The 23,296-nt window shown below is 39.7% G+C and overlaps 1 protein-coding gene across 1 annotated transcript in view; it reads left to right on the forward strand.

The window, feature by feature from the left end:
* LOC142503561 (FRAS1-related extracellular matrix protein 1-like) overlaps positions 1 to 21,431 on the forward strand; it is a 79,919-nt gene extending 58,488 nt beyond the window's left edge. The window contains exons 21-25 of the mRNA XM_075615999.1: positions 1,933 to 2,077; positions 2,891 to 3,032; positions 5,279 to 5,474; positions 11,223 to 11,487; positions 20,764 to 21,431. Of these exons, the coding sequence (XP_075472114.1) occupies positions 1,933 to 2,077; positions 2,891 to 3,032; positions 5,279 to 5,474; positions 11,223 to 11,487; positions 20,764 to 21,250 (1,235 nt within the window). The 3' untranslated portion in view covers positions 21,251 to 21,431. The remainder of the gene's footprint in view (positions 1 to 1,932; positions 2,078 to 2,890; positions 3,033 to 5,278; positions 5,475 to 11,222; positions 11,488 to 20,763) is intronic.
* Positions 21,432 to 23,296: the final 1,865 nt, after the last annotated feature.

The following is a 23,296-nucleotide window of genomic DNA, read 5'->3' on the forward strand; positions in this document are numbered from 1 at the left end:
AGGTTGCTGTACTACAGGGACAGGCCCTAGGTTAGGGTTCCTGTCACGTTAGTACTACTTAGATAGATAGGGACACAGCGGCTGCTGCTGTTCCTGTGGAAGCGGTTGGACCCACGTTGAGGTCCACAGAGACGATTCCAGAGTGGGACCGCCCTAGCGGTGCGCACATGCCGGAGTTCGCTTGGATAATCAGACGGATTCATCACACGTCTGACCCTTTGTGAAGATTGCTGACCCGAGCACCGGAGTGCTCGGCAGGTATCTAATACATAAGTGCACCACCGGGCCCTTAGCTTAACTGTGACTGCGCAGTCACCCATTGACTCTCTGCAAGAGTGCGGGACATTGGGTGGGGATTCTCGGGACACTGGGTGGGATCACCTGGTGTTGGGGAAGCGTCCTGCGTGACGCAGTAGGTGTCTCCTCGAGAGAGGGACACAGGTTATATTGTGGTACTGCCGTGATATGTTGTTTGCATGTTAGTAAAGTCCTTAGTTATTATATACCCGTGTATGTGATTATTGTATTGTCCTGCGAGGAACCACTCCCCCTCTGGTGGGAGCCATCGCAGGTGGAGGCGCTGAATTGAGTAAGTGGTTACCCCTAGTATAATTGCCCCAGGTTCCCCGTGGCGGAAGCTCAGCCCTCCTGCGAGCCAACAGGTAATGCACCACACCTATGGTAACACCGTATGTTCCTTGCACCCAGACAGATCTGCGATTGGGGGGGGGGAATACCCGTTACATATGTATGTACAGTATGTCTGATTGTGTCTCTGTAATGTGTAAATTTGTACGTTAGTTTACATCTGTGTATTTCTGTGTGTGGGTGTGTATACTGTATCTAGTATATTTGTTCTATTTTTGTCTCCCAACAGATTAAACTTTAAAGCCAATGCCCCTTATTGGGGGCTGTATATAAAAGTATCTGTTCTGCTAAATTGGTGAAATAAAATGTTGATTTAGAATTTTATTACATACAGTATTTTATCAATTGCCCCCTCACAAGGGGAAGTTGGTAGACGGTGCCTTCTTAAGGCATGGGTTAACTGGGCTACAGCCCAGGGCCCCCGACCTTTCCAGGAGCCCCGACCTTTCAGAGGCTTCACAAATACTATGGCCAAAATATAATTTTAAATTCGTAGCTCTACCCGAATGCAGCAAACATTACTTAGTTATCATTTTGAAAAAATATTTTTGGTGTGATTACAACAGTACAGTATATTGCTTTTAATTTTACATAGCTAGCTGAACTCTTTATTAAAAAAAATATTCAAAGATCATGTTTCTGCATTTTTTTTATGGAATAGGCAATTTTATTGATTTATCCGAAATGTATTAAAAAAAAATAACGCACAACAAATCTACTACAGCCTGACTAACTAGAGCCAACATCTCCGAACATTGAAATTGTTTTACACATTTTCCTATCACTGATGGCCAAAGGCGAAAGCTCTCTTTCAGAGATGAAACGTATTAAGAACGATCTCTGCATTTGTTGCTTCAACCAAGACTGGGCGCTCTTTCCTGGATGACAATTGAATCCGATATACTTCATAAAATCGAATTTGATAATGTTATTTGTGACTTTGCAAAAAGAAAAACAGAGGGACACGTGTAGGTCCATAAAATGTCTGTGTTTGCAGTAATATTCGCAGAATTTCAATACGAGGTTTAAATGTTATATTTGTATTTAAATGTGACCATAGTGGGTGGGGACTCCTCGCGTCGGCTCTGCGGGCATTTGCCAATTTGGATGATCAAAGAGGTTGTTGGGAGACCAAGATAAAAAATTGGTTTGACGTAACTGTCAGGCCATTTGAAAAAGGTAATTTCACACTCTGCATTTGTATTAAAATACACAGGTGAAACCTACAAACCAATGCATTTCTTTGAAAGATGAATTTGTCATTGCACTTGATGTTTCCCGCAGGAATGGTCGTTGTGTACATGCATGATGACACAGAAACTCGACAGGATAGTTTTACTGTGCAGCTGACAGATGGCAAACACACAGTCCAAAAGACACTACATGTCCACGTCATGCCAGTGAACGATGAAAAACCCCATCTCATCAGGTTAAGTATTTGACAAACATGCACTGCACATTATCCAATAAGTGGAAATGTATAAACTCCACTCAAGCACACGCAAATAATTTACCAATGTCCTGAAATGCTATTGGCTGCACTGACATTTAGATTTTCTTGAAGTGAAATCCACGTTAAGAGATATACAAATCTGTCCTAGTTCATGTTGCAATTATTATTATTATTATTATTATTACCGTATTATTATTACTATTATTATTATTATTAAAATTGCAAACTTGCCTGGCAATTTCTGCTTTTTTTTTTTTTTTTTAAAGGACAAAAGGATGATTGTCGGTTTGTTCCAATAATGAAAAAAAAAGTTGTGTTTAGGTTTCATTTTTTGGATCTGGGATAGACTGATTTATTTAGATTTGCCTCTGATTAGCAGAATTTGTTAGGTAATGGCTGTCACATTTACCTGCTGGGAATGTAATGCACATCCAGGGATTTTACTCTTACACTAGAAAATCTTATCAGCTAATCCTTTTATGTAAGTGCTTGTATTGAACAGCAAGTCTCAGTCCTTAATGTCTGTTGAACCTAAACTGTCAGGTTTTTTTAAGTGTATGCATTTGAATGTACAGAGGGGAGGGGAGGAAATATACATTGTATATGATTATAGGAGAAGCAGAATATCTCATTAGGTGCTCTTTGAGATAAGCACAATGGCACCTTGAGTGATGTACTGTATGCATCAAATACATGTTTACTACAATGTTCCATGCAGTAGAATGCATTTAGCTAAGTGGACTTATAAGGATTCATCGTTTTGAGTCTGTGCTTCTTTTGTTTACTCAGAAATGGGGGCTTAGAAATTGAAGTCGCCGAGAATAAAGTTATATCAAGTATTGCGTTGGAAGCAGAAGACAAGGATTCTCCAGGGAAATACATTTACTACATCATCAACAATGCACCAACGTTTGGAGAACTAAAGCTGAAGGTCTGGCCAACATTACATTCATTCATCTGTCTCTAAATTACTTTTAAGAACAAAGCTTGATGTTGGAGCATTTTCCCCTGGTGAATTATTTTACAGTACAAAAAAGAAACAAAACATTCTTCTTGGCTTATTATGTTGCAAGTGACACTTTCACAAATTCAATGGATAATAGCCCCACACAGTGATATGAATGTGTTTGTTCCTGTTTTTATTGCTATATGAAAGTCTTTTTGAACATTTCATGACATCAATATCTTGAATTACCATTTTAATTTATTAAAGGGAGATCTAACGACCCAGGACAGTGCTGCATTGTTAGTAAGTTCATAGCCTGAAGTTACAGACAGATGTCTTGGTTTTTATAGAAGAGTGAAACGATTTCTATGAATTTTATAGGGAATCTATCAAGTGTTCACCACCAATTTTTAGAATAAAATGAACAATGTAGAGGGCCTATAAATAATGATAGAGAAAGGTCCTAAATAGGATTGGGCTGTCATATTATAATATAAATAGATTAGGTCCTGTGACCTTTTTTTGCCATGGAATTTTAAGTGTTCCCTAAATCCAAAAAGCAGTGGCAAAAAGTAGGATAAGATGGGGAAATCCAGTCCATTGGAAGCCAGTAAAAGTCAATATCTCTAGGCAACACTCTGTTAATAGCATTATGTCACTTTATAATCTTATAAAGAAATAATACGATTTTTGCACGAAGTCGTAACATGTAATGAGTTTCACATACTGTCATTTCCAAAAGGGAGTAAAGAACGGGGGGGGAGTAATATTAAAGGTCATATTTGGCATCCTAGTGAACAAGAAAATCTACCTAACAAATATGTGGATTTCAGCATATGTGCAAATCCATTAACCTAGTATCCCCCAAAAAATGCAAGGAGCCAATTTTCATGAATCAAATATTCTTTGATGACAACCATTGTAAATTAGTACAAAAAAGAAAGGATTCCGAAAATGGAAAATGTTAGTGGTGCCAGCAAAGATGGTTTTATTGGCTTTGGGGGTATGGCTTTTACTTTCGCAGATGTGTCCCTTCTTGCCGAATTACACATAGAGTAGTAATGAGGCACTGTAGCACATTTCCAATGCTTAACAGTAGGTCTCAGAACCATGTGTACAGAATTATGCCAAAGTCCCTTTTCAATTGAAGGTTTCAATCTCAATTCACTTTAAAGAAGGAAATACACTGAACACATCTAAATGTGTTTGACGTAAAACCGTATGAAGTGTGAAGCTGAAAATGAGCCTGTCAATTCCCAAAGTTTTGCATCACTTAAAGCTGCAGTTCAAGCTGCCGTTTTAAAATGTTTCATTTATTTTTTCCATCCAATATGTGCATCATCACAATCTGCACACTGACAAGTGATTAGCTAAGTTGCCGATCGATCTGTTCTCCTGTAATCGATCACTGAAGATTTGGCTTGGCGGTTCTTTAAATCACTCTTAGGGCTGCAGAAGAGTACCCAAGATGCAAAGTTCTATGTGGAAGATCATGTGACCAGGCAGGCACTAGATAGAATTGGTGCACTAAGTATTTTCTCATAGTATGGAACTGATTTATTAAAAGGAACCACACATAAGTTAATTGCTTGAACTGCAGCTTTAAGTGAACAAAGCAGATGCAGTAGTCATAATATGACTGGTATAAGCTGTGGCAACGCGAAGAGTTTTCATTTAATGAGAAACAAAGTATTTATTTACATTCCACTATTTTACAATGTTGAAATATCTTTCAATAATAGAACTCATTAGGTAGTTACATCCAATTTTCCTTCTTGTTGATACATATCAAATTGATCTATGTCGTATGACATTCTACCTAACTGCAGTTTCACCTTTTAGAAGCATTATCTTCGTTTTTGGTAAAAAAAATTGATTGTCCTAATCCTGGAAAATTCCACCACCCAAATTCTGGAAAATTCTCCATCACCTTCTCTTTGAAGAAAAAAATGAATCATTTGTTGTTCTTACAGAAGGAATTGAACGCTGAAGCCAATTAGCCAATTGGAGTGCTATCTCACGGAAAATCACTGGGGGTGTCCATGCCATGGTGCCAGATTGGCACTATCAAACTTTGTAGAATAAAGCTTTAGTCCCCTATATACTTTGGCAGACAAAAAACCTTCCACAACAAGACACCCAAAGTGAACAGTAAAGGAGAAATAGGTATAAAGAAACAAAGTGTGAAAATGAATAGCCTGATAATGTCCAAAAATGTTCTATTTCTCTAGGTGGCTTCCTCCTGGCTTACACTGTACCCTGGCATGAATTTTACCCAAGAAGATGTAGATATGAACCATATCTGGTACTTTCATACCATTATCCTTGGCTCCAAAGGACATGACAGCTTCCGTTTTTTTATAACAGATGGAGAGCACCGTTCCCCCCCAGAAAGTTTCTACATTTCTATTCAAAATCTAGAGAAAGGTAAGGCGTGATCTCAAGTGAATCTCATAGTCACGGTGACCAGTGACAAAGTGACATTATTTGATGCCAACACATTATTAGACCTTATATATTAAAAAAAAAAATCTTCTGAGCTTTTTCTCCACTTATATAACAATACTGCTTTCCTCAATATGTTTTATATTGGAAAGTTACTATAAAGGCACATGACTGATGTATATTACGGAGGCCTGAAATCTCTCAGCAAGCACTTTGGAACTTCTGGACGCTACAAACGCTTAACTGGGTACAAAGCAAATCAATGTTATTCCAGGCACCGTCATACACTTTCTTTGCAAATGGAAAGGAAATCAAATGGGAACTCCTGCGCCCCGGGAGTGTTCCATTTCTGCGAATTCCTGCCAGCCGGCTGTAATTTATTGAATGTGGGTTTGTGACATAGTGCTCCTGCCAGTGAGAGATTGGCACAAGAGAAACAGAGACAGCTAATTCTCAGGGGGTCTTCTCTGGCAAAACTCTCCGTTGATTAATGCTACTTGTGCTCAGAACTGCTGAGAACCAGGGGTACCATCTGCAAACTGTGATTCATAAACACTTTGTCAGTCTGCCATGTACCCTGACATCATAAAAAAGCAAGAAGCGACATTGTAATAAAGAGGGGGTGGGGGGTGGGGGCTCCGTAGCCTACCAATTACATGCATCTAATTTATTTCTGTTACAGCTGAGGCTTTATTTATTAGTAAACAGCTGCATTTGTTACACTTTTTTTTTGCCAGATGAGTGCCAACTGGCACTTTAGATAATCCATTAATTCAAAATAATGATCAGGGCGCTTTATGCATCATGGAAAATGGCAAAAAGAAAGGTTATCCAAATGATAATAGAAAGAAGCAGAGCATTATGGGGCCTTTATGCAGGGAAAGCGCGGCGGAATCCTGCAGTCTTCTCTTTATAAGCTCTCCCTGGTTTGTTCTGGATTCACAACTAAGTAACCCCTTCAGTGCCGGCAATGCCACCTAGTCCACCATCAATATCATGATACTGTTTTGCAGGGTCGCCAACAGAAATCGTGGGGCCCAGGACAATCATTTTAATCAAAAGTGTCGGTGGTATTGCGAGCAGCACCCCCCCCCCCCCATTTCACACCTCAGGAGCCCCCTCTCTCCCCCCCCTCTTCCCATGTATTTCTCTCCCTTCCGTCTCACCCCCTCTCACTCTCCCGCCTCGCATGGATTTCTCTCCCCTGCGTTTCACTCTTACTCCCTCTTTTTCTCCCTCTCCCTCCGTCAATTACCCCACACTCACTCATTCCCTCCCCCCTTACACAATTCCCCCCCCCCCCACAAGATATACACCACAAAACTTCCCACCCCAATACAAAAAATCCCCACCCCCCAAATATATGCAACCTCCCCCACCCCCCAAAATGCATACACAAACCCCACCTACCCAATACATATAATACCCCAGACATATATATATATAGAGAGAGAGACAGAGAGAGAGAGAGAGAGAGAGAGAGACAGAGAGAGAGAGAGAGAGATCAAAAAGAGAGGATAATAAAGACCCCGCTCCCCATACATATAAAAGACCCCCCACACATATTAAAAAGACCCCCACACCCAATACATATTAGAAAGAACCCCACAATACATTAAAAAAACTTTACCTTGTGGATGAACAGGCCGGGTCCAGTGGATGTGGGGGCCCGGTGGCCGGCACTGCAAGTTGGGCTCTACCTCTGGCCAGGCCTGGCTGCGGGTGATCTTGCGGCCGGACTCCGACTCTCCCCTCAGCAGCTGCCTGCATGTCCCTATCCCTCTGTCCAAATATGAGCTTCCAACGACCTTCCTCTCATGCCATCGCGCACCGGAAGCAGCGAGCGCTGATGTCAGAGAGGCACGTCGGCGTGGGATAGAGTCATGCAGGCTGCTGCTAAGGGAAGGCCAGGCCCGGCCGCGAGAGGACTGGCAGATTTGCCTGGCCAGAGGTCGGGCCCAACTTGCAGTGCGGCCGTCCGGGCCCTCCCGACTCACCGAGCCCAGAACGCCAACCCCGACAGACCCACCCTGTTGAGGTGGTCTCAACCCCAACCAAGGCAGACCCACCCTGCTGTTTTGTGGTCTCAACAATGTGACACAGGCACATACTGAGACTAATTCCAAGCCTTTCACTTGTCTGATTCTGGTGTGTATGTATGTATGTATGTATGTATGTATGTATGTATGTATGTATGTATGTATGTATGTATGTATGTATATATGTATGTATATATATATATGTATGTATATATATATATGTATGTATGTATATATATGTATGTATGTATGTATGTATGTATATATATATATATATATATATATATATATATATATATATATATATATATACAGTGGTTGACAAATCACCAAAAAATCTACTCGCCACACAAAAAAATCTACTCGCCACCTAGTACCAAACGTGTGCTGCTTGGGCCAATATTTACTCGCCCGGGGGTTAAATCCACTCGCTCGGGGCGAGCAAATGTATAGGTTTGTCGAACACTGTATATATGTATATGTATGTATATAGATAGATAGATAGATAGATAGATAGATAGATAGATAGATAGAGATAGATATAAAATGGATTTGAGGCAAAATGTGAAACTGTGCTCATTTGCATGTCATTTCCCAGAATCCCCTGCTGCAGAGGAAGCGCTGTATGCTAGGTGATAATGGCGAAAACCAGGGTTGCAGACCTGTCTAAGACATGTGAATGTGCTCACAAGTTATATTTGTATTTGCTGTATATACAGTTTATATATGGTTTTTTATTTTTACTTGGGTGGTATTTTGTAATTTAGCTCTGCTTAGGTCCATTTGCTCTTTGATTTACACTTTAGTAGAAAACAATACAGAACTTTGCTATAGGTTATTAAAGGAACAGTCCCTCCTAATAGTGATCTAAGGACAGTGACCTGTTTAATAGCTTACATGGAGACCATTTACATGTTTTTTTACCAAAATTGGACAAGTATAACATCTTTTAAAACTTTTCATATGGTAAGCATTGGGGAGGTTTTACAATCTTTATATAATGTCTTTTGGTGATGAGACTGTCATTTGTAGTCGAGCCGATTAACATAAAGTAGGTAGTGGATATGCCTGTATTCAGATAAGCAAACTGTTACTGTAAGAGTTATAGAACCTTTCTAAAGAAGCCAGTTACGGCTGTTGCAGTAAATGCGATACTCGGGAGGAAACGAGATTCCATGTCTCGTTATCGTCCTTTGAAGATACATGGTTGGTCTTAATGTGATGCTAAGTTAGATTGGGAGTGGCCAACCCCAGTCCTTAATGGCCACCAACAGGCCAGGTTTTCCTGGATATCCCTGCTTCAGTACAGGTGATTCAGTCAAAGACTGAGCCACCAAATGAGCCACCTGTGCTGAAGCACGGATATCCTGAAACCCTGACCTGTTAGTAGCTCTTGAGGACTGGAGTTGGCCACCCCTGAGTTAGACCAACAGTAAGTCACTAAATGAAATTTGGTGGATCCGGGCTTAAATATGAAACCGTGGTGTTCAATGAGAGAGCGGTTGTACTACTAAAGCATGAATCATACATGTTCAACATGGTTTCTCATTGTTGAGAGAGGCTGTTGTAAAATAATTTGACTATTTTGTTGTTGGTTGAGCTTACAAGTGAATATGCATTGGCGTCGACACGTGAGTTAAGACCATCTGTGATTGTAATCCATTGGTTTTGTTTACTTCAGATACATCACAGAGACATGATATTGTATATGCTGGTGTGTTACTGTTAGTAAGGTCAATGATAAAAAAAAAAAGTCTTTGATGCTGATAGTCAAAGCATGATGAGCAGATGCACACCATGATCCAATCTATAAAGCCCCCTGTGTAGTCATGGATCTGTGCTCATGAACCCTTAGCTGAAGCGTTGATTTTAAACCAGCCACAAATCTATGAAATATCTCCCTATTTGGCCTCCCTTCCATGGACCGGGAATGCTTCCCTGGCTAATGGGCTGTGCTCAGCAGCGTACACCTTCAGGCAGGGCTCTATTGAGTTTTCATGGTCGTGCCCATGCATTTAAATTGGTTTCAAAGGTTTCAAGGTAGTGAATCTGGCCAAGCACAGCTTGCAGCTCCCCTTGTTGTTTGTCCATCATCACTTTTAATATAATTAGAAAGGCACTGCCAAAATGAATAAGCAGTGTCACATATTGGGGCTGGTATCTGCTTAGTTACATCCAGGTTGGAAGGTATGTGTAACCCGTTCTCTGTCTAAAACCCTTTACTGCCATATGGCAATATATGTTCATCTTAGAGTTACACCTAGGTCATTCCTTTCATGGTTTGTGTGGATCAAGGTCTTTTCTTATAGTTTTCTTACAGAATAACATATAGAGAGGACCAGCTGTACCATCCATAAAAATGAACGAGGGAAGAGAAGTCTTTGTCCCTTACATTTGTAGCACTCAAATGCAAAGAATAATATGATATAGAAACTTCAGTAGTTATCACTATGTATATAATTGAGAATATATTTTCTTTCATTTGGACCTATAACCCAACCACATCTCCGTAACAGGATTGGAAGGGTATTTGGAGGCGCACAGTTGTGATTGCCATATGTTGACGCTGTTTGGTTAGGGAAGAATTGTACATACTCCATTACTTGATATGACAACACAACACATAGAGATGTAGCGAGCCTTACAGTTGTGAGACCTCGTCCGTGACTGCCGCGGTGCCGGAGGAATATCACTGCGGGGTGTCCGGTCCGGAAGCATGGACCGTCCCTGCACTATCTCCGGAGCTGCGGCTTTTCCAGCTGCATCTCCAGACACCGTAAGGCTGGTTACATCCGTAGTTATATTAATGTTAATGTATATGTATCTTTATTTATTTAGTGCCCACAGTACAGTACAGAATCCTGGTAATCTAACTCCATTGGTCACTGTATTTATCAAAGTTTTGCCACTGCAAAGAAAAATGACTAAGGCAACAAATTACACCGGTAACAAGCATTGCCCTTTTTGATTTACAGTTGGGAGACCTGCATACTGTAAATAGCCTGGTAAAGCCACAGTGAGGAGCTGACACTCGGGCAGCAGTATTTACTTTGCCGTCCATGGCCCAGTTACAGATACACGGCTTTCTGCTTGGTTGGAGTGGGCACCGAGACCCTGCACAGATGCTGCAGGATTTACATGTATTCAGTTTTACCCTTTTCACAATTATTCTCAGCTCTAAGTGATCGGACAATGCTAAATCTAAATAGCATTTCTAAAATGGGATATTTTTGGGAGGGCTGGTTACAAACGTGTGTAAAACTGTGTACATTTGTGAAATATGTTCTCTTGTGTATCATTCTGTTATGATTAAAAAAAGTATATATTTTTGAGAAGAGATTTCAGATTTAACCTTTCCACAACCGAAGGGCCCACAATGTCCTGAAAGCTCTCCCGTGACAGAGACTCTGTGGGTAATAACAGGCAATACGTTTATTCTGCTGCTCTTGAGTCTTGATTAACAGATGCCCTGTTTCCATGCTATCATAGTTAATATATGGGAGATGATTGACATGAAACATAATCTGAACTGTTTTTAAAACAGGACGTCCTTCTCTCTAACATTAATATTTCTCTGCTCTTAAATGTGCCTAATGCTGTTTAATGACATCACTCAGATTGTTCACGTTTTTGGAGGAATATGTCTAGTCCTATTAACACATCCATCCTCTGCTCCCCATCTTTTCCATAGGTGACATTGTACTACTCACCAGGCTTGTAACTTTAACAGAGGGTGACAGGGTGACCTTGATGACAGATGTTCTTATGGCAACAGATGGCACTGGCAAACCAGAAAAGCTGCTGTATGCCGTCTCCGTGCCACCTGGGCACGGTCAGATTGAGTATATCAATTATCCCGGCGTGCCCATTCCCAGTTTCAGCCAGTTGGATGTGGCGGCTCAGAAGGTTTGCTACGTTCATGACAATAGCCATGAGGCCAGTAAGGATTCATTCAGGTGAGAAGGCTTTCCCCTTCAGTCTCCAATGTTTCAGCACCTCTGGTACCGGGAGGGACTAAACCTGCTATATTCAAACATATCATGCACAGTATTTACTAACCGTCAATCAAGTTTGCAGTCTTGGATGAATCGGATACTTTGAGGGTATAACTCATTAGCTGACATAGGGTCCTATAAGCAGGGGTACTCAACTCCAGTCCTCAAGCCCATACCCAACAGGTCAGGTTTTGAGGCTATCCCAGCTTCAGCACAGGAGAAGCTCTTATTATTATTATTTATTGAGCTACCTATGCTGAAGCAGGGACTGATTGAGCCACCCGGGCTGAAGCAGGGAGTGATTGAGCCACCTGTGTTAAAGCTGGGAGTGATTGATCCACCTGTGTTGAAGCAGGGATATCCTGAAAACCTGGCCTGTTGGGGGTGGGGGGGGCTTGAGGACTGAAGTTGAGCACCCCCACTGTAATGCTTTGCAAAGCAAGGAAACTATGGAATGAATACTGTATGTCCAAAATGTAATATATTGTGTTGTAAAATCGTCATTGTGAACCCTCTTTTGTCATGAACTGAACTCACCTTCAAGTAATACTCAGAAAAATTATAGAAACAAGTGCATAATACATAAAAGTAAACCTTAGGGGCTAGGTGCCCTGACCTGAAAAGCTTAGAATCGAACTGCTGTGCTGGGGAACAGAGACAGATGTAATTCACAAGAATGCAGATTTTAAAGGGTTAGGTCAAGAGGGTAAATGTGTGTTCAGTGGGTCATGTTACATTGCTACTGTATGTACTGTACATGTTTCATGTAAAGGTGCCTCTCCAGGTGGGTGTTGATGTAGGATTATATGAATGAAGACTCCTGTGCTGCTTCGGCTGTGGGGCAGAGGGCAGGAAGACACCCCACAGATGTAGCATTTAGGAACACTGATGCAAACTGAATACCAAACATGGTAACTCCTTACGAATAATTCTTTGCACGTTCTGCATACTCTTTTTTAAATGAATGAGAAGTCTGCATGTGGGGTTTCCATTTAAGAGCTGAATGGAATAAGCAAAATATATCTGAAGAAGCTGTAAATATTATGTGAAACCATGAGCAAGACATTATCCAGATGGTTGTGTCATTTCTTTGAAAAAGGCATATGTTGGCTATTATGATGCTTAAAAACAATATAGTCATATTTCTTCACTGTTTAAGTAAAATATGCTAGCTTTTTTCCAACCAAGACTTTTTTTTTTTTTTTGCTTTACACGTTGGTAATGGTTAATCTACCAACTCGGTTAGAAAAACATTATGCTTGGATTGTGCTTTAATAATGTACAAGTTTAAAGTGAATTAGTACTTTTCTTTTTAATGTACTTTTTTTTTTTTACATTTTCAAGTAAAACAATATACATTTCCCCCAAAATATTGTACTATACATGTTTATAATTGCATGTAACAATATCTCAATCTTATTTGTGCAGTATACAATCATTGACGAATAAATAAATAAAAAAAACCCCAGAAAGGACAACAATTAAATAAACACTAAAAGTTAAAAAAACAAAAAAAAACAATAGAATGCAAACACATTGAATACAGTCCAATAACTAGTGGTTTCCTAATATTCATGTTACATGTATCATTAAACATAAAAAGCAGTACAGTGTACATACATCGTTCAAGGCTATCATCTGATTACTGATAACTGCAATCTTTATTACCATTCCCCATACCATGTATGTAAACTCAAAGTTCTACAGTACTTTTCCAACAGTCTTAGTAAAAACCATCCTGAACCTTCAAACACGTATATTATCTGTTCTCTCCTTGTCCTTGGAAGACTTTCCCAACATTTTTCACATTTTTTATATATATAAAAAAAAGACTTGACACCGCTTACTAAATCTTTTATTGCGTCTTTTCTGTTATAAAACATTATTGCCGATAACTCAGATCTGAGTTCAGAGATTTGAGGAGCATATGGTTTTTACATTTTCAAGTAAAACAATATACATTTCCCCCAAAATATTGTACTATACATGTTTATAATTGCATGTAACAATATCTCAATCTTATTTGTGCAGTATACAATCATTGACGAATAAATAAATTAAAAAAAACCCAGAAAGGACAACAATTAAATAAACACTAAAAGTTAAAAAAACAAAAAAAAACAATAGAATGCAAACACATTGAATACAGTCCAATAACTAGTGGTTTCCTAATATTCATGTTACATGTATCATTAAACATAAAAAGCAGTACAGTGTACATACATCGTTCAAGGCTATCATCTGATTACTGATAACTGCAATCTTTATTACCATTCCCCATACCATGTATGTAAACTCAAAGTTCTACAGTACTTTTCCAACAGTCTTAGTAAAAACCATCCTGAACCTTCAAACACGTATATTATCTGTTCTCTCCTTGTCCTTGGAAGACTTTCCCAACATTTTTCACATTTTTTATATATATAAAAAAAAGACTTGACACCGCTTACTAAATCTTTTATTGCGTCTTTTCTGTTATAAAACATTATTGCCGATAACTCAGATCTGAGTTCAGAGATTTGAGGAGCATATGGTTTTATGCTGGGCCTCTTTGCAATTGTCACTATCGCCATCCTTGGTAACGACTGTCCAATTGTTACTTTTTGATTTTCAAAATTACCCCAAAGTAAAGAAAGAAACAACTTTTGAAATTTACATTTAAAGAAATTATTCATTCATTGAACGACCTTATTCCCAAATGTTGACATTTTGACACATAGCCAAAATCAGTGTTTTAGGTCTGCACTCGCCTGTATACATTTTATACATGGGGCGGCCAACTCCAGTCCTCAAGGGCCACCAACAGGTGTCAAGTTTTAAGGATTTCCCTGCTCAGCACAGGTGGTTCAATCAGTGGCTCAGTCAAAGACTGAGCCACTGATTGAGCCACCCGTGCTGAAGCAAGGACTGATTGAGCTACCTGTGCTGAAACAGGGACTGATTGAACTACCAGTGCTGAAACAGGGATATCCTTAAAACCTGACCTGTTTGTAGCCCTTGAGGACTGAAGTTGGTCACTCCTGTTTTAGACCATTCCCTCTCCATCTTTTGGTATTTGAGCTTTTTTGTCAGGGGGTGATGTACATATTATTTATGGCTTTTAGATGCACTTCTTGATCAGAAGCTCCACTCCGTTTTCAGATTGGACTCATGACATTTTATCAATGTATCAATGTTAGAAATTTGTAGAAAATCATTTTTCCATGACTTAGATGCTTTTTTTTCCCCATTTGGCTTCTGGATTCAACATAAGAATGGGGTTATACAAAAAGCTTTGCATAAACGTAAGTGAATGGCCGAGTCCTAAGTATTTTTCTCCCAAATATGTGGATTTCTAGTTATGAGCTTGTTCATGTAATGTCTAAACTGCAGATACGACAAGAAATGTAAGATGTGTATTTCCTCCTTTTCACTAAATCGTTCAAATTATTTGATAACTCTATGATTATTATGTAGAAGATCGTTGCTATATTTGATTCCATTCTTTTTGCAAATCTCAAAGTTACTAATGGAAAGACCTGGTATAAACTTTGCATTATTCGTTAAAGGTAAATCCCTTGTCTGATCTCCCCTTAAACCACTTATTTTCCATAAAAGAAACCACACCCTTGCCGTGTCTTTGAACAGTATATTATCTCTCACCTCTACAGGAATGTTTTTAACCGTACTGTGTAAAAGGGCTACACCGGAAAATGTCTTAAATCATTATTTTTTTTATAAATCGCTGTTAACATAATTGTTTCTTTCTAATATCCATTCTATTGCATACCTAAATAGAGAGTGCGATTTTATTAAACAACTGCACATTGGGAAAAACTATTCCTCCCTTCTGTCTAGGCAGATATCATATTACAAATGAATTCTATGCTTTTTATTTCTCCATAAACATTTTGTAAGATTCCTATTCAATAGCTTGAGATCCTTATTAGAAATCAGTAAAGGTAGGATTTGCATTGCATAAATCAACTGTGGGAATATAATTGGTTTAATCACTGCACATCTACTTAAAAGGGAGAGGTTCAAATGTTCCCATAAATGAAAAAGATTTGTAATCTTCTGGAATATCGGAGGATAGTTTAATCCGTATAACTCATCAATTTTTGCCAACAAATATATACACAGGTATGTAATACTATTTTTTACCATTTTAAATTTAATGACTAGGAAGTTTTCATTCTACATTTACATTAAAGCGATTTAAAATATCTCTGACTTGTCATAGTTCACCCCATAATCAGAGAATGTGCTAAATGTTTCAATTATATTATACATTTCCCAAATACAATTTTCTGGCTTAGTAATGAACAGTAGCATATCATCTGCAAATAGGGCAACCTTCACCTCTTCTGTTCTTATCTTAATTCCCTGAAACTCTGTTGTATTCCTTAGCTTTATAGCTAGTGGCTCCAATACCAGCGCAAACAGCAGAGGCGACAGAGGGCATCCCTGTCTTGTACCGTTCTCTATTGTAAAGGGGTCAGACAAAGGCATGCCCAAGGATTCTAGACTTGGGATTTGTGTATATGTGAATTAGTACATTTTAAATATAAACTAGCTAGTAAAACTAAACTTATGTATAATTTTTATTGGAGAGAAAAGTTAGAAAATGGTAAATCCTATGCTAGGAAAGTTGAATTGACCATATTTTGCTGTGTCAGAATTCTATTACATTTTTACATTTGTCAAAATCTGCTGGTATTTTACTATTAGAGATGATACATACATATTAACATTTTGTCTATTAAAAATGTAATAAAAACAATATTTGCTGCCATACAACTTTATAGGTTACCAATAAATCAGTGGGCAACAACCCATTGGTTTTATTCATGTTTTTGCCTTTAGATTGCAAATCAACTCACAATGCAAGCTAATTTCACATATTTCAAGAAATGCCAAGGTTAACTGTCTCAGCGGGACGCTATCCAAAGTAAACACCTTGTTAAGCACTACCCTGTACCTTTTCTCTCTCTCACCCATATCTTGGGACTGGATGGGAGTAACGCCACCTTTTAAGTAAGATATGTTTAGCGTCATGCTATTTGAAGTTAAAGCGGCAATTCAAGCAGAGGGTTGCCGGAGCTGAACTCCATTCATTTCAGCTCTGGTGACACCCTGCTTCCGGAGATACTTACCTCCGCAAGGGGTGTCAGTAGCCGCTCCGCTTGGCTACCAGGATTTACACTATGTCGAAGTTTCAAAGCTCTTGCACCCTGCAGGCCAATTGAAAGCCGTGACATCATCAGGTTTGGCTTTCTATTGGCCCACGAGATGTGGGAGCTTTAAACTTTAAAACCCAGCCAGCTCAGCCGGAGCAGCTGCCGGCGCCCCCTTATGAGGTAAGTATTTCCGAAAGCACCGGGTCACCAAAGCTAAAATTAATGACGTCCATCTCGGGAAACCCCCTGCTTCAAACCTGTTAAAAATGAAAGCATTTAAAAGAGCATGAATTGCTCCTTTTAACACAAGGCTGTGCTAAATTTACATGGCCTATGCTAAAGACATTTACAACAGCTATTGTCTTTGCATATAATTAGCTTTGTGGATAAGAGCTAACCTCAGGGAAAATAACGTCCGTCCGTTGCAGATTTTGGTAATGTGATGTTATCAGCTCTGAGTTAACAAACTTCTGTGCATCTGACCACAAGTTTTAATTCTGCTCGAGATGTAGCAACATGTTGCCTGGCAGTGGAGGGGTTAATCAGACTTTTCCATGTCGTTGTTTACGGAAACTAAAGTGCTGCTTTTTAAGGGTGACGTTTTCTTGAGTACATGTGCAGCTATTTTTCTTCCCTTTTTTTCAGCAAGTTGGCATGCAATAAGGCTGTGATAGGACAACAGAGCAAGAGGCAGAATACTTACTGTAGTGTTCTCTGCTGTAGATATGCAAGGAGGGAGCTGCATCTTTCCTTTGCATCTATTGAAATGCTGCCCAGTCAACTTTTACCAGTCACCCCCTTGCTCTGGAGGATTGAATCCCTATCGAAATTAATGAAATTTAAATCTTCTAGGGCAAGGGCAGTGCAGCTTCCCAATATATTGATATGGGGCCATAGTGCTAGTACAAGGGGCAGATTTAACTAAGCGTTGCATACTGCATTCTGCTCTACTCTGAACTGGACATTGTGACAGATTTTTTTTTGCCATATAATAGTTCAAGAAAATATAACGTTTATAGGATGGACTTGAAAAATTCCGCGATATGCCAATCTTTGTGCGAAAACAACAATTCGCTTTCTGTCTCCGTCAGAACTGTGCAATGCCTCTATTTGTGTTGACATTTTCCCCGTATTATGATAAAGAAGCCACTCCGACTCCTATGAGTCTTCATTTCATGTTCTAACATTTTGAATTGATTTCCATTTAAACATTGCTGACACTTTTTGTTTTAATATCTGAGTCCCTGGATTCCGTTAAACTTGGAAGTGGAATTCCCCCAGACCAGTCTTTGAAAGCAACTAACATGCCAAGTTTTCAGGGAAACACACACTTAAGAAAAATAGCTTGGTGATAAATACTTCTAACAAGGTAAATTGGTAATTGGAGAAATCTTGAAAACCTGGCCTGGTGGTTGGGTGCAGAGGATGGAATTTTGGGAGTCCTGCTGGAGGGAATACAGTAGCCCAGAGGCAGACAACATAGGAGCAGCAGAGTTAGGCTGCGGCCCCAGTGATCACTGTGACACGCGCGCCCGGCGGGGGGGGGCGGTCTTTAGGGAGAGAGGGAGATTGCGATGGGAGGGGGCCTGGTCGGGGTTTTGCGGGGCGTGGCCATGACCTCACGCGCCTCCGTCGCCCAGTTCTGAACTCAATTCCATTGAGTTAAAAAAAACTGCGAGTACAGCGCGGCTGCAGCTTCAGCGGGAAGGTGAGTACTGGGCCCAGCCCCATTGAAGGGCGGTGCTTACACGCACAGCGCATGCCGAGGTGTGCGCTGTAGCTGTGACTTGGACCGCAGCCTAAGACCTACGCTTCCGCACGCTTGCAGAAGCGTGCGCAAGCCCCTGCTAAAGCCGCTCTCATTGCGGCTGCAGGGGCTCACTGGTAAGTGAGAGCGTGCCTCAGCACGGGTCAGCGCCTAAGCACTGACCATGCCCGAGGCCTTACCAGTGGTCATCTTGTTTTATCCCAGGTGACCTTGCACACTTGTCAATCAAAAGCTAAATTTCAATGTTGATCAAAACGACCACGATGGGACCCGGATGGTCTCCTTTTTTTAAATATGAAAAAATAAAAATTGATCACAAAGTAAGGCTGATTACACTTTAGAAGAGTAGATTTCAGACTGTATTTCAAGGTTTGCTCATTCTCTACTAACCATATCCTGCTGCTTGTCCGTATAGCCCCCGACGGAACAACTGGTCCGTAGATGCTGTACAGTCCCACTGATTCATTTATTTTCAATGTCATAATAAATATTACAGTTTGCGTGTCGTCGGACTGTTCCATTTTACGTATGTCTAGCTCTTTCTGTGCTTCAGACTACTGTTCTTATCCAACACTGAACAAGTTAACCCCCGTTATAGCAAATAGAGCCAGGTTTAACAGGATTAATTTCAGTGATAACCCCTGGTAGGATATGAGCAGCTGAAAGCAACATCAGAGAATGTCAGCTGTGTTCCCTGCAATATGTTGTACTTGGGGCTCAGTATTAGTTTAGTGTTGTGTGAGCCCTGATCTAAGCATCAGACTTTGCATGCCCTACATGTGGAAAGAGATTATGTGCTAAGTATCTGGGAGAGAGGGTGCCATCTGTACGGCTCATTCAACACCCTCTGTTGTATAATCTAAGAAGCAATCATATTAACTCCCATAAAAAAGAACCCATCAGGCTCTCACTCTCCCCCTCTTACCCAACAGTTAAAGTGGCTGCGTCGCACTCGTCAGGTTAAGGCGATGCCAACGTAGGGTTAGAGCTGAATAGAAAAACACGCAGAACCTGCACATTCTTACATTAATTTCTAGGGGTAAGCTTTATTGGGTTAAACGATGCCTCATTATTCTCTAACACAGCTGAGGCTTCTCAAAATGTTTATCTTGTTTTGTAACTGGTACCTTCTGGTATATCCCAGTGCCAGCTTCCCACTCCCTAACAGTTCCCTGCTATATTTCATTCTCACTATTTTTGGAATTGAGCTGCTGGTTCCAGGTGATTTAATAAATTGCTTTTTTTTTTTTTTTCCTTTTAACTTACCCATCTGCTCAACACATGCATAACTCCCAATCTGTCAGCAGTTTGCAGAAAGACAAACTGCCAGAGCTGTATGCTTTTGACAACTTTGTTCCCAATTAGATTAGTGGTGATTTTAACAGATTTCTGGGCAACTGGAGAAAAAAAATACAATGGCATTAAGGCATTGGTTCTGACAGACCCAAAGTCATATGACAAGGAATTCTTTTTAAATACCCAATTTACAGCTAGCCACATTATCATTAAATAATGAAAGATAAATACAGAAAAGGTTTCTGAATAATTTTCTGCTGTACAAGGCAAACCTATACATTAACAATATTACTGCACATACTTTTATATATTTTGTGTTGATTTTTGTGTATAAAAAATACTGTTGGTCACACACTATTGGGCATTTGCCTGCTTATATAACAGATTTGTTGACACAATTAGTGGTCAAATATTATTCATACACTTATTGATACATTTTTGCATACACTATTCACTGAGCACTTAGCACATTGTTATTCAATATAGGTTCATAGTAGATTATTTAGTGCTGATTACTTTTGTCATACAGTGAGTATATATATTATGCAACATTTTTGTATAATATAGTACTTTACTTCATTATTGATCCATATGGATCTATGTATCAGCACAGAGGAAAGGGCACAGCATTGCCCTTGCCAGTAATTGTATTCCACGTCAAGGACAGAAATGACCTAAACAATGCTATCCCTGTAAATGTGGGGGCTCCGAGCCTGGTGAAAGACCGTGAAGCACCCCAACTTTAAATCTAAAACGGTATGCAACAGCTTTAAGGTGTTCAAAAAAAGAGACAAATCCATCCCTTTGTTGAGAACCAACAACTGAACAAGTTTCTTGAGTTGTAGGATGCCACTAATGGCATGTGAGATCACAAATGTATTAACCCTTTGATTATCAGAGAGTGAGCAGCAACACATTGCCCTGCAGTAAGGGGTTACATAAGTATACATGCCTTGCTCAATATTTAACTTGATGCTTATGATTTTCCTTATCTCGCTGTTTTTGTTTGCACAGTTTCACTGTAAGTAATGGTCTTAAGGCAAAGGATGGCTTCATGGACTTTACTATTGAACGCACTGATCGGATTCCACCGACTTTAGTCAACAACAAGGGCATCCAGATATTGGAAGGGACTACAATGGTGATCTCCCCTGATATCCTTCAACTTGCTGACCCAGACAGTCCATTGGAGAAACTTTGTTACACTGTCACTGAATATCCCCAGCATGGACAATTGTACCTGAAAGGCAGCGTCATGCAACAGAACCATTTTTCCCAGACAGACGTCAACAACATGCATCTGTCCTACAGACACTACCGGGGTGATGGGGAGCTGGACCGTTTTTCATTTGTTGCCACAGATAACATCAATCCAGGCTTTTTAGTTGATGGTCAAATGAAAGAAGACGCCGTGGTATTTGTAATACAGGCAAGTACATTTTTGATTTTTTTAAAAAGGGTTTTGAAAGAGAGCTTGGAGCTTTATATATATATAAAATGAGATGCAAGATCCATCTCTTCATGGCAACTTCAAGTCATGTATGGCTTCCCAAAGGAAAATTCAAGCTTTGGTGGCCATATTGAGATGTTAGTCAAAGAGCTATATTGAACTTTGCTTTGTAGCCTGCTCCATGTTACCCCTTGTTTCACGAGAGCTGCAGCTCTATTAAATACTGGATATTGGCCCAAAAGAGACTAAACCTCCTCATTTTCCTGCCACATGGGAAGGCGTGAGGAAATAGGCCTTCAAGGAGATGATTTAAAGGAATCTTCTAAAAGCCTATTTTTGAAGTGTGAAAATGAGTCTAAGTTCCAGGCTTTGTAAATTTATTTCAGAATATTTCAAGTTATGAATTTCTTTGATCTGACAAGCTCTCTATTCTACTTAAATCATGCTGTGAGACCAGTAGTAAACATTGATTTCCCCAGGAGCTTGCGAGTTCTTACAACCTCTGTATTACCAATGCAACAAACTAATTAGCCTCAGTTACTTCTGTTACCATAAAAACACGTCAGAACAAACAAACATTACATTATACATTCCGAACTTCCACAAACTCACACCTTCTTCTCCTGTGGCACCATGCTAAAAATGGTTTATTCTTGAATACGTTTCCATGTTTGAAATTAATGTTTTTCAGCCAGTATTAGACATAATGATATTCCCATCTTGGTCATCTCAAATGCATTTATTTGTTATAGACTTCATACACTGTATAATTTAAAAAATACATTATTTTCAATAACAAATGTATAACTTAATCAATCATTGATACGGCCTTTTCTTTTATTTGTTCTGGGGGTTCATCAGACCTGAAACATGATCCTGAGCGTCACTGGATCGCCAGATTTAAAAATAAAAAACATAAAAGAAAAATAATTTCTAGGAAGATTGCTGCTTGAGGGGATTCAAAGTAATCTGGTATATTTGTGGTACATTATTATTGGAACTATAGAGGCGTGCTGTTATGATCCAAATGGTGAATGAACCACACTATTCATCTTTTAACATGGCATGTTTTAATAACACATCTTAACCATTTTAAAGCTGCAGTTCAGTCTTTTTTTTAATTTTTTTATTTTTTTACTTCAATAGTTTTATGTGTGCAATCTCTAATTACCTAAAGAACTGTATAGCTGTCAGTCAATTCGTTCTCCATGTATTGATCGGCGAAATTTGGTGACATCATTAGAGCTGGCATATGTTTTTCTTCTGCTTCTGTCACTCAGTGGAAGCTCATGAATATTCATGAGCACTCCTGCATTGACATGTGCTAGAGAGAGGGCAGGGCTGACAAAGGCGTGTGCCAGGGCTTGTGACAGGTCATGAAGTGGCAGTGCCTTAGCAAATGGCTGTTAAAATAGAATACAAGAAAATTGGTCTTTCAAAGTTGTATTTTTAAAAACAGAAAATGCTAAAAGTATTTTTTCTTACTACAGAACTGATTTATTAAAAAAATACACACATGCAGGATATTGACTGAACTGCAGCTTTAAATATATAGCCATTGGTTCTGACGGTTTCCTGGTTTACAGTTCTTGTTACTGCCTGGTGTGGAGTAGTCACTACTCACTAGATATCACGTCCTGCATCTCCGACTGACACTGCATTGTGAGGCACTGCTTGTTGCACAAATCCTCCGAGGATCTCCCCGAAGGCGTCTCTTCAGTCGATCAGATAACTAGAACAAAAAGTGGATCGAGGTGACTGCCGCTCCAGATGGAAAAAAATGGGGAAAACTCACTAGCCACAAAGGATTAAAAATAATTTATTCGGGTACATAAAAAACATGTACAAACAGAGAGAACTCTCCTCCCGCACATCTCACGCCCCCTGTGGCACTTTCTCAAGGAAAGCGCTATGGGAGGTGTGAAACGCGTGGGAGGAGAGTTCTCTCTGTTTGTACATGTTTTTTATGTAGCCGAATAAATTGTTTTTAATCCTTTTTGGCTGGTGAGTTTCCCCATTTTTTTCCATCTGGAGCGGCAGTCAGTGGGTCGGAGGTACCTGGTGCCACACTCGAGGCATTGGGTCGAGGCCATCAGC

The sequence above is a fragment of the Ascaphus truei genome, chromosome 10 (assembly GCF_040206685.1).
Source record: "Ascaphus truei isolate aAscTru1 chromosome 10, aAscTru1.hap1, whole genome shotgun sequence".
NCBI lineage: Eukaryota > Metazoa > Chordata > Amphibia > Anura > Ascaphidae > Ascaphus > Ascaphus truei.